Source organism: Oncorhynchus masou, unplaced genomic scaffold (genome assembly GCF_036934945.1).
Source record: "Oncorhynchus masou masou isolate Uvic2021 unplaced genomic scaffold, UVic_Omas_1.1 unplaced_scaffold_13___fragment_2___debris, whole genome shotgun sequence".
In the NCBI taxonomy this organism is placed as follows: Eukaryota; Metazoa; Chordata; class Actinopteri; order Salmoniformes; family Salmonidae; genus Oncorhynchus; species Oncorhynchus masou.
The window spans coordinates 80,091-91,604 of NW_027016556.1; the positions used below are offsets into that span (position 1 = coordinate 80,091).

The 11,514-nt window shown below is 45.4% G+C and overlaps 1 protein-coding gene across 1 annotated transcript in view; it reads left to right on the top strand.

Annotated features, from left to right (window-relative positions):
- Positions 1 to 549: 549 nt before the first annotated feature.
- The window catches only part of LOC135538864 (zinc finger SWIM domain-containing protein 6-like), a 19,621-nt gene continuing 8,656 nt past the window's right edge, over positions 550 to 11,514 (top strand). The window contains exons 1-4 of the mRNA XM_064964747.1: positions 550 to 622; positions 2,972 to 3,120; positions 5,877 to 6,027; positions 9,904 to 10,083. Coding sequence (XP_064820819.1) covers positions 550 to 622; positions 2,972 to 3,120; positions 5,877 to 6,027; positions 9,904 to 10,083 — 553 coding nt within the window. The remainder of the gene's footprint in view (positions 623 to 2,971; positions 3,121 to 5,876; positions 6,028 to 9,903; positions 10,084 to 11,514) is intronic.

An 11,514-nucleotide genomic window follows, 5' to 3' on the forward strand; every position in this document is an offset into this window, starting at 1 on the left:
TAGCACATGAGATACTGAAGATTTCATACCAACCAGCAGATGGGAGGAAGAGGGAGAGAAGGGTGTGTAAATAGTTACATTCCTGTGGTCAGCAATTAGCTACATTAAAATGCATTTTCACGTGGGACTAGTTTGTGGTGGCCAAACCGATGTACAGGAGAGAAAGAAGAAAGGTCATTACTGACCCATCTGTCAAACAGTGAGGGAGATAACTAAGATGGATGGAGGACCCACTAAAGAGCCCCGGGCAGCAGTCTTAATGGGATAGACCTTGGTGTTTGTTATGTTATGGAATTTATCTGCTTGTAAGAGATTGGCATACGTTTTGTATTCTTTTTAACTTTTTGTTTGACTTTTTATTCCTATTCAGCCTGTTGTGTATTTCTGGTCTGCTAAAGATAAATTACAGTAGGTGTTACACCCCTTTGGAAGTGTATCAGAGCTGCCAAGTTGTCTTTGAGCCGCATGTTTCTGATGTTCTGTTATTCAACTCGTTGGACTGGGAAAGGCTGGAGAACACACACACACACACACACACACACAGGCCCCATGTCGTGTAGCTGTGGCAGCTTAGATATCCCTGTTAATACACTCCTGAAATCACAGCACTCACAGATCTTTGGTAAGTGGATTTATACATGCATGTCTCCACTTGGCCCCGATACGTTTTCATCTTTATCTCTCTAACTCTCTCCTCAGCGCATAAATTAATTAATAACACACTCTGTCTCCCTGGCCCCTCCCCAATATTAATAAATGCATGGTCTCACGCTGGCTGGGTCTCTTTCATATGCTCATCAGTGTGTGTTCTAGACTGGCACTTGCAGCCCCGCCCTCCTCATGCATATTCATAGATGCATAGTAACCCCCCGCCTCTGGAAATGCAGAGCTCAGGAGATCAAACACTATTAAAATGAGCCAGCTCTATTATTCACTCTAACACACAGTATCTGTCTTGCTATCATTGCTGACCCAACCTGCAGTCTCTGTTTCCGTTGATTTGATTCCGTGCCACAGGACTTCGCTCTGTATTCAATGTGGTCATAATTTGATGTTAGGGGTATATGGAATATATCTTTCCACTTCTTTCATAAGGTTTATGAAGGTCTACCGTTACACATGGCATGCCTTTTATTGAGAGGACATGGCTTTGTAATGAATTGTTTGATTTAATATACATCTCCCATGCCTGATGTTTTTGTGTATGTTGTTTAAAGGTTTTAGAGGTTTGGGCTTCTATGTCCTCTAGAGGTCGACCGATTTATGATTTTTCAACACTGATACCGATTATTATGTAATATCATCAACCATGTGTAGTTAACTAGTGATTATGATTGATTGTTTTTTATAAGATAACTATAAGATAACTTTAATGCTAGCTAGCAACTTACTTTGGCTTACTGCATTTGCGTAACAGGCAGTCTCCCTGTGGAGTGCAATGAGAGAGAGGCAGGTCGTTATTGCGTTGGACTAGTTAACTGTAAGGTTGCAAGATTGGATCCCCCGAGCTGACAAGGTGAAAATCTGTCTTTCTACCCCTGAACGAGGCAGTTAACCCACCGTTCCTAGGCCGTCATTGAAAATAAGAATGTTCTTAACTGACTTGCCTAGTTAAATAAAGATTAAATAAAGGTGTAAAAAAATATATATCCTCCCTCTCTCCTGTCTCTCCCTCTATTTCCTCCCTCTATTTCCTCCCTCTCTCCTCTGTCTCTCCCTCTATATCCTCCCCCTCCCTCTTTCTCTCCCTCCTCTCCTTCTCTCCCTCTATATCCTCCCCCTCCCTCTTTCTCTCCCAGTATCCTCCCCCTCCTCTCTATTCCTCTCTCCCTCTATATCCTCCCCCTCCCTCTTTCTCTCCCTCTATATCCTCCCCCTCCCTCTTTCTCTCCCTCTATATCCTCCCCCTCCCTCTTTCTCTCCCTCTATATCCTCCCCCTCCCTCTTTCTCTCCCTCTATATCCTCCCCCTCCCTCTTTCTCTCCCTGTATCCTCCCTCTCCTCTTTCTCTCCCTCTATCTTCTCTCCCTCTATATCCTCCCTCTCTCCTCTTTCTCTCTCTCTATATCCTCCCCCTCCCTCTTTCTCTCCCTCTCTCCTCTTTCTCTCCCTTATCCTTCCTCTACATCCTCCCTCCCTCCTTTCTCTCCCTCTATCCTCCCTCCCTCTTTCTCTCTCTCCCTCCTTCACTTTTATTTTATAGTCGATGCCACGTTGAAGGCTTGTACAATAAATCACTCTTTTTGTTTCCTTCCCAGGGTTTCATCTGGATATCCTAACCCCTCCCGTCCTCTCAGCCTGAGATAATCTGCAGCGTGAGCGTCCCCTCCCTGTAAGATTCGGCAGTAACCTGTAGCTCGGCAACAAGGACATCTTCTCTCCCTCTATATCGCTGGCCCTCCCTCTATCCCGATCAGGTCAAATGCACCTGCCCATCTCAGAGACGCTGTTCCAGATGAGCCGAGATCAGCTGCAGAAGTTTGTCCAGTACCTGATATCAGTGCATCATACGGAGGTGTTGCCCACCGCACAGAAACTGGCTGATGAGATACTGTCCTAACTCCGAGATCAACCAGGTCCCTCATTTGTCTCCCTGTATATGTCCCTGTTTCTGTGTGTGTGTGTGTGTGTGTTTCTCTCCCTCCATCCTTCCTCTACATCCTCCCTCCCTCCTTTCTCTCCCTCTATCCTCCCTCCCTCTTTCTCTCTCTCCCTCCTTCACTTTTATTTTATAGTCGAACGTCAATGAAGGCTTGTACAATTGCATTTGTCACATGCTTGGTGAAAACGATCACTCTTTTGGTTTCACAGGCCCTTCCCAACAAGGCAGAGAGGAAGACAATAGTAATAATATACAGAGGAATATGACTCCTCTCTCAGGTTTACCCAGCTCCACAAGTTGCCTGAAGTAGATATATTATTTTAGAGTTATTTATTCAATTAATAATTTGTGTCGTATCTCTGTGTGCAGGGGCCCCGGATCCCACGGCAGGAGCCAGTGTAGATGATGAGAACTGTTGGCACTTGGATGAGGAGCAGGTCCAGGAGCAGGTGAAACTCTTCCTCTCTCAGGGAGGATACCACGGCTCTGGGAAACAACTCAACCTGCTGTTCAGTAAGGTAACCCCCCCCTCTCCTCCTTTAGACACTGAATATTTTCAGTCTGGTACAGAGTACTCTCCTCCTCACAGCTTCTCTATGTACAACTTTAAAACGACTAGTATTACTAGCTGAAACACAACTCCTTTTCATATACAAACTCATTAACATCAAAATGCTGCATGCATTTCTACTGGGGAATTTCCACCGCCAAGTTGTTTCTGTTCACATCAAAGCCTCTGTTAGTCTGAAGGCCCATTACCATGGCAGTTGGCATGTAGATTAAACAGTGCCATTGTTGAGGTTTGACATTGTTTTTAGTCCTTGATGTACACTTACACTCCTCTTGTGTAGAGAAGACTAAATGCTGTGTCAACTTTGCATTATCATATGCTCTTCTAGTGTAGATTTAAACTAATGTCAAATATTTGTGAAAGTCCCCACTGAGGACATTGATTGTGATCTGGTCAGAAGTAGTGCATTACATAATGAATATGTTATGGACTCTGGTCAGAAGTAATGCATTACATAATGAGTATGATTATGGACTCTGGTCAAAAGTAATGCATTACATAATGAATATGTTATGGACTCTGTCCAAGTAGTGCATTACATAATGAATATATGGACCTGGTTTTAATGCATTACATAATGAATAATGGACTCTGGTCAGAAGAGGCATTACATAATGAATATGTTATGGACTCTGGTCAGATTGCATTTAATGAATATGTTATGGACTCTGGTCAGAACATTACATAATGAATATGTTATGGACTCTGGTCAGAAATGCATTACATAATGAATATGTTGTGGACCCTGGTCAACAAGGCATTACATAATGAAATTTAATTTACATTTAGTCACAGAGCTCTTATGAGCTCCTACAAATTCAGGTTCACCTTATGACATCCAGTGGAACAGCCACTTTACAATAGTGCATCTAAATCATTTAAGGGGGGGTGAGAAGTTATTTATTCTATTAGGTAATTCCTTAAAGAGGTGGGGTTTCAGGTGTCTCGGAAGGTGGTGATTGCGCTGTCCTGGCCGTGAGGGAGTTTGTTCCACCATTGGGGGGCAGGAGCCAGTTTTGACTGGGCTGAGCGGGAACTGTACTTCCTCAGTGGTAGGGAGGCGAGCAGGTCCAGAGGAGGATGAAACGCAGTGCCCTTGTTTGGGGGAGGCCTACCACGGCTCTGGGAAACAACTATTACCAAGTTCAACCTGCTGTTCAGTAAGGTAACTTCCCCCTCTCCTCATTATTAGACACTGAATATGTTTGGACTCTGGTCAGAAGTAGTACTCTCCTCCTGAATATGCTATGGACTCTGGTGTACAACTTTAATACTGAATATGTTATTACTCTGGTGAAAGTGCATTACATAATGAATATGTTATGGACTCTGGTCAAACTCATTAATAATGAATATGTTATGACTCTGTCATGCATTTCATAATGAATATGTTATGGACTCTGGTCAGAAGTAGTGCATTACATAATGAATATGTTATGGACTCTGGTCAGAAGTAATGCATTACATAATGAATATGTTAGTCTGGTGAAGTAGCCCATTACATAATGAATATGTTATGGACTCTAGTCAGAAGTAGTGCATTACATAATGAATATGCTATGGACTCTGGAGAAGTTTTACATAATGAATTTTTATGGACTCTGGTGATGCATTACATAATGAATATGTTATGGACTCTGGTCCATTACATAATGAATATGTTATGGACTCTGGTCAGAAGTAATGCATTACATAATGAATATGTTATCAACTCTGGTCAGAAGTAGTGCATTACATAATGAATATGTTATGTACTCTGGTCTAGTGTAGATTTAACCTAATGTCATAATGAATATGTTATGTACTCTGGTCAGAAACATAATGAATATGTTATGTACTCTGGTCAGAAGTAATGCATTACATAATGAATATGTTACCCACTCTGGTCAGAAGTAGTGCATTACATAATGAATATGTTATGGACTCTGGTCAGAAGTAGTGCATTACATAATGAATATGTTATGGACTCTGGTCAGAAGTAATGCATTACATAATGAATATGTTATGGACTCTGGTCAGAAGTAGTGCATTACATAATGAATATGTTATGGACTCTGGTCAGAAGTAATGCATTACATAATGAATATGTTATGTACTCTGGTCAGAAGTAGTGCATTACATAATGAATATGTTATGTACTCTGGTCAGAAGTAGTGTATTACATAATGAATATGTTATGGACTCTGGTCAGAAGTAGTGCATTACATAATGAATATGTTATGTACTCTGGTCAGAAGTAGTGCATTACATAATGAATATGTTATGGACTCTGGTCAGAAGTAGTGCATTACATAATGAATATGTTATGGACTCTGGTCAGAAGTAGTGCATTACATAATGAATATGTTATGGACTCTGGTCAGAAGTAGTGCATTACATACTGAATATGTTATGTACTCTGGTCAGAAGTAGTGCATTACATAATGAATATGTTATGGACTCTGGTCAGAAGTAGTGCATTACATAATAAATATGTTATGGACTCTGGTCAGAAGTAGTGCATTACATAGGGATAGGGTGCCATTAGGGACACAGCCTAAACCCTAGCACTAATGGAAAATATTTTGTTAGCATAATGTCTTGACCGTTATGTAAAGACTGGCTGACCATTAACACCCTTGCCCCCCCCTGGTTTTAATATCTGCCTGCTTTAAGCTCTCTGATTCCATTACACACATGGATGCTGTCCTCCTTGTCCCATAGGTGAGGGAGATGCTTCGTATGCGTGACTCCAACGGTGCCAGGATGTTAACACTGATCACAGAACAGTTCATGGCCGACCCTCGCCTGGCACTGTGGAGACAGCAGGGCACCACCATGACAGACAAGTACAGACAGCTCTGGGATGAACTAGGTGAGCACACACACTAATGGGCAGCAGAATTAATTCAGATTTAGTTCATTCAAATCAAATGTTATTATTCACGTACACATGGTTAGCAGATGTTAATGCGAGTGTAGCGAAATGCTTGTGCATCTAGTTGCACGTCAGGAAGTCCAGGACCCAGTTGCACAGGGTGGGGTCGAGACCCAGGGTCTCAAGTTTAATGATGAGTTTGGAGGGTGCTATGGTGTTAAATGCTGAGCTGTAGTCTGAACAGCATTCTTACATAGGTATTCCTCTTGTCCAGATGGGTTAGGGCAGTGTGCAATGTGATTGTGATTGTGTTGTCTGTGGTTCTATTGGGGCGGTAAGCAAATTGCAGTGGGTCTAGGGTGTCCAGTAGGGTGGAGGTGATATGATCCTTGACTAGTCTCAAAGAACTTCATGATGACGGAAGTGAGTGCTACGGGGCGATAGTCGTTTAGCTCCGTTACTTTGTTCCTGTACCCAAGAAAACTAATGGTGGCCCTCTTGAAGCATGTGGGCACAGCAGACTGCAGAATATGTCCGTAAACACACCAGCCAGCTGGTCTGCACATGCTCTGAGGACGCGGCTCGGGATGCCGTCTGTGCCGGCAGGGTTTTACTCGCATTGGCCACGGTTAAGGAGAGCCCACAGCTTTTGGTAGCGGGCCGTGTCAGTGGCACTGTCCTCAAAGCGAGCAAAGAAGTTGTTTAATTTGTCTGGAAGCAAGACGTTGATGTCCGCGACGGGGCTGATTTACTTTGTGTAATCCATGATTGACTGTAGACCCTGCCACATGCGTCTCTTGTTTGAGCCATTGAATTGCGACTCTACCTTGTCTTTATTCTGACGCTTAGCTTGTTTGATTGCCTTGCAGAGGGAATAGCTACACTGTTTGTATTCGGTCATGTTTCCGGTCGCCTTGCCATGATTAAAAGTAGTGGTTCGCGCTTTGTTTTGCGCGACTGCTGCCACGGTTTCTAGTTAGGGAAGGTTTTAATAGTCACTGTGGATACAACATCACCGATGCACTTGCTAATAAACTCGCTCACCGAGTCAGCGTATACATCAATGTTGTCTGAGGCTATCCGGAACATATCCCAGTCCACGTGATCGAAGCAATTTTGAAGCGTGGAATCCGATTGGTCAGACCTGCGTTGAAAAGACCTGAGCACGGGTGTTTCCTGGCCGGTGAGTACACACATACTCACCGGACAGTTTATTAGGTATGTGGCAGGGTCTACAGTCAATCACGGACTACAAAAAGAAAACCAGCCCAGTCACGGACCAGGATGTCTTGCTCCCAGGCAGACTAAATAACTTTTTTGCCCGCTTTGAGGACAATACAGTGCCACTGACACGGCCTGCAACGGAAACATGCGGACTCTCCTTCACTGCAGCCGAGGTGAGTAAAACATTTAAACGTGTTAACCCTCGCAAGGCTGCAGGCCCAGACGGCATCACCAGCCGCGCCCTCAGAGCAAGCGCAGACCAGCTGGCTGGTGTGTTTACGGACATATTCAATCAATCCCTATACCAGTCTGCTGTTCCCACATGCTTCAAGAGGGCCACCATTGTTCCTGTTCCCAAGAAAGCTAAGGTAACTGAGCTAAACGACTACCGCCCCGTAGCACTCACTTCCGTCATCATTAAGTGCTTTGAGAGACTAGTCAAGGACCATATCACCTCCACCCTACCTAACACCCTAGACCCACTCCAATTTGCTTACCGCCCAAATAGGTCCACAGACGATGCAATCTCAACCACACTGCACACTGCCCTAACCCATCTGGACAAGAGGAATACCTATGTGAGAATGCTGTTCATCGACTACAGCTCGGCATTTAACACCATAGTACCCTCCAAGCTCGTCATCAAGCTCGAGACCCTGGGTCTCGACCCCGCCCTGTGCAACTGGGTACTGGACTTCCTGACGGGCCGCTCCCAGGTGGTGAGGGTAGGCAACAACATCTCCACCCCGCTGATCCTCAACACTGGGGCCCCACAAGGGTGCGTTCTGAGCCCTCTCCTGTACTCCCTGTTCACCCACGACTGCGTGGCCACGCACGCCTCCAACTCAATCATCAAGTTTGAGGAGAGTGGTATGATCGTTGGTGCCAGGCGCACCTGTTCCAGTATCTCAGAAACAGTTGGCCCCCTGGGCTTTTCATGCACAACAGTGTCTAGTGTTTACAGAGAATGGTGCAACAAACGAAAAACATCCAGTCAGCGGCAGTCCTGTGGACAAAAACAGCTTTTTGATGAGAGGTTGAAGATGATGACAAGAATCGTGCAAGCTAACAGGCAAATAATGGAGCAGTACAACAGTGGTGTGCAGAATGGCATCTCAGAACACACACAACATATCGGTCCTTGTCATGGATGGGCTATTGCAGCTGACGACCACACCGGGTTCCACTCCTATCAGCTAAAACAGGAAGAAGCATCTCCAGTGGGCATGCGATCACCAACACTGGACAATTGAGGAGGGGAAAAACGTTGCCTGGAACATGACGTCGAGTTCAGTTTACTTGAGTGGCCTGGTCAGTCCCCAGACCTCAACCAAATATCGTTGGGATGAGATGGAACAGGCTGTTCGCATCGTTGGGATGAGATGGAACGTGCTGTTCGCAGCATGAATGTTCCGTCGTCCAATCTGCAGCAACTGCGTGATGCCGTTGCATCAGCTTGACGTTTCCAACAACTTGTAGAATGCCCTGAAGAATTCAGGCTGTCCTGGACGAAAATTGTATGTACTGTACAACAAACGATCTTCCTTGCATGCTGTTGTTTTTATTATGAATCTATGCCACTGTCACCGACACATGCTATCCACCATACTACTGTGGATAGGAAGTACTCGCGTTAGTACAGATCACACACACACACGTGTGTAGCCTGTGTTATGTTGGTTCTGCTCTCCTGCTCATGTGTGAATGAGGACCGCCCCTGCGGGTAGGCGCAGAGACTAAGCGTCGGTCTTTGAATGGATTACTGGTTGTTTACTCCTAATCACTAGACGGACAGTCAGAACTCAGAATCCCACTGGTCTGTTACCATGACAATGACTGCTGTTTTATCTCCAGCCTTTGTTGTTTTGTTTTAGTTGTCTCTTTTGCTTCTGGCCTTGTTCTCTGCTTTTTAGGGATGGCTTTGTCAGACAGATGAACACACACCCACATTGTGGAAGTTTGGCTGCTTTAGTTTGTGTTTTTGGAAGTGTAACGATGCTTTGAAGTCCAGACATCAGTCTCTCCCAGAGTCCTTCTCTGACTGCTTGATGTGTGGCAAATGCTGCCTCTCGGCTGCTTTCTTCTTTTGTTTTTCCCTCCACCTCAGGGCCGTTACTTGTCTCCTCCAGACACAAAGCCTTCCTTCATTCCTTCTCTACTTTATCTCCATTTCTTTTTTCTCTCCCTCCCTCCTTGTCCCTCTCCGCGTTTCTCAACATTTTTCTCCCCCTTTCGTCCATCAATCGTTGCCTAATGTCCAATTGTAGTTGTAATAGCTGTGTGTGTGTGTACACGTGCATGTGTTTTTGGTTTGTCTTTGTGACACCATCGTCCTATATATCCCAGAATGTGTTGTAATATCCTCTGAGACTTCTTCACTCTTTAGTTTGTTTCTGTTTACCTAGCTAGTATTGATGTGTGTCTGTGACAGTGCGTGAACAGTTGTATTGTGTGTCAGTTCAAGACTGCATCTACTAAGTATGCGACTACCTTCAAATTGTTTGGAGTGAAAGAATTGATCGGATAACTTTCTAAACCCTAGACTTTGAAAAGTTGGATGAACTTTAAAACCCATTTCTTTAGTGTCGCTAAATAACAACGCTGGACACATTTTTATTTTTGTGTGTGTGTGTGTGTGTATATATACAGGTGCTCTGTGGATGTGCATCGTGCTAAACCCCCACTGTAAGACGGAGCAGAAGTGTTGGTGGCTAAAACAGCTGAGGAGGTGGAACAGCGTGGACGTGTGTCCCTGGGAGGACGGTAACCATGGCAACGATCTGCCCAACCTCACCCACTCCCTGCCTCAGGGTGCCCATGGCAACCAAGGTGCGAGACAGGTCTCTTTTCTCTTTCCTTCTCTCCCCCTCCCCTGTGTTTCTCTCTCTCTCTCTCTCTCTCTGTTGTTAGCCTTCAGCTAATGTTTGAACTCTCTCTCTCCCTCCCCTCAATCGAATGCTAGTTTCTCTCTCCCTCCCTCCCCTCAATCTAATGCTAGTTTCTCTCTCCCTCCCTCCCCTCAATCTAATGCTAGTTTCTCTCTCCCTCCCCTCAATCGAATGCTAGTTTCTCTCTCCCTCCCTCCCCTCAATCTAATGCTAGTTTCTCTTTCCCTCCCTCCCCTCAATGTAATGCTAGTTTCTCTCTCCCTCCCTCCCCTCAATCTAATGCTAGTTTCTCTTTCCCTCCCTCCCCTCAATGTAATGCTAGTTTCTCTCTCCCTCCCTCCCCTCAATCTAATGCTTGTGTCTTCTCTCCCCCTCCCCCTCAATCTAATGCTTTTCTCTCTCCCTCTCTCCCCTCAATCAAATGCTAGTTTCTCTCTCTCCCTCCCTCCCCTCAATCTAATGCTAGTTTCTCTCTCCCTCCCTCCCTCAATGTAATGCTAGTTTCTCTCTCCCTCCCTCCCCTCAATCTAATGCTAGTTTCTCCCCCCCTCCCCTCAATCTAATGCTAGTTTCTCTCTCCCTCCCTCCCCTCAATCAAATGCTAGTGTCTCTCTCTCCCTCCCTCCCCTCAATCGAATGCTAGTGTCTCTCTCTCCCTCCCTCCCCTCAATCTAATGTTAGTGTCTCTCTCTCCCTCCCTCCCCTCAATCTAATGCTAGTCTCTCTCTCCCTCCCTCCCCTCAATCTAATGCTAGTCTCACTCTCCCTCCCTCCCCTCAATCTAATGCTAGTTTCTCTCTCCCTTCCCCTCAATCTAATGCTAGTTTCTCTCTCCCTCCCTCCCCTCAATCAAATGCTCGTGTCTCTCTCCCTCCCTCCCCTCAATCTAATGTTACTTTCTCTCTCTCCCTCCCTCCCCTCAATCTAATGCTAGTTACTCTCTCCCTCCCTCCCTTCAATCTAATGCTAGTTTCTCTCTCCCTCCCTTCCTTCAATCCTCCCTCCCTCCCTCCCTCCCTCCCTCCCTCCCTCCCTCCCTCCCTCCCTCCCTCCCTCCCTCCCTCCCTCCCTCCCTCCCTCCCTCCCTCCCTCCCCTCAATCTAATGCTAGTTTTCTCTCTCTCTTCCTCCCTCCCCTCAATCTAATGCTAGTTTCTCTCTCTCTCTTCCTCCCTCCCCTCAATCTAATGCTAGTTTCTCTCTCTCTCTTCCTCCCTCCCTTCAATCTAATGCTAGTTTCTCTCTCTCTCCCTCCCTCCCCTCAATCTAATGCTCATTTCTCTCTCTCTCCCTCCCTCCCTTCAACCTAATGCTAGTTTCTCTCTCCCTCCCTCCCTCCCTCCCTTCAATCTAATGCTAGTTTCTCTCTCCCT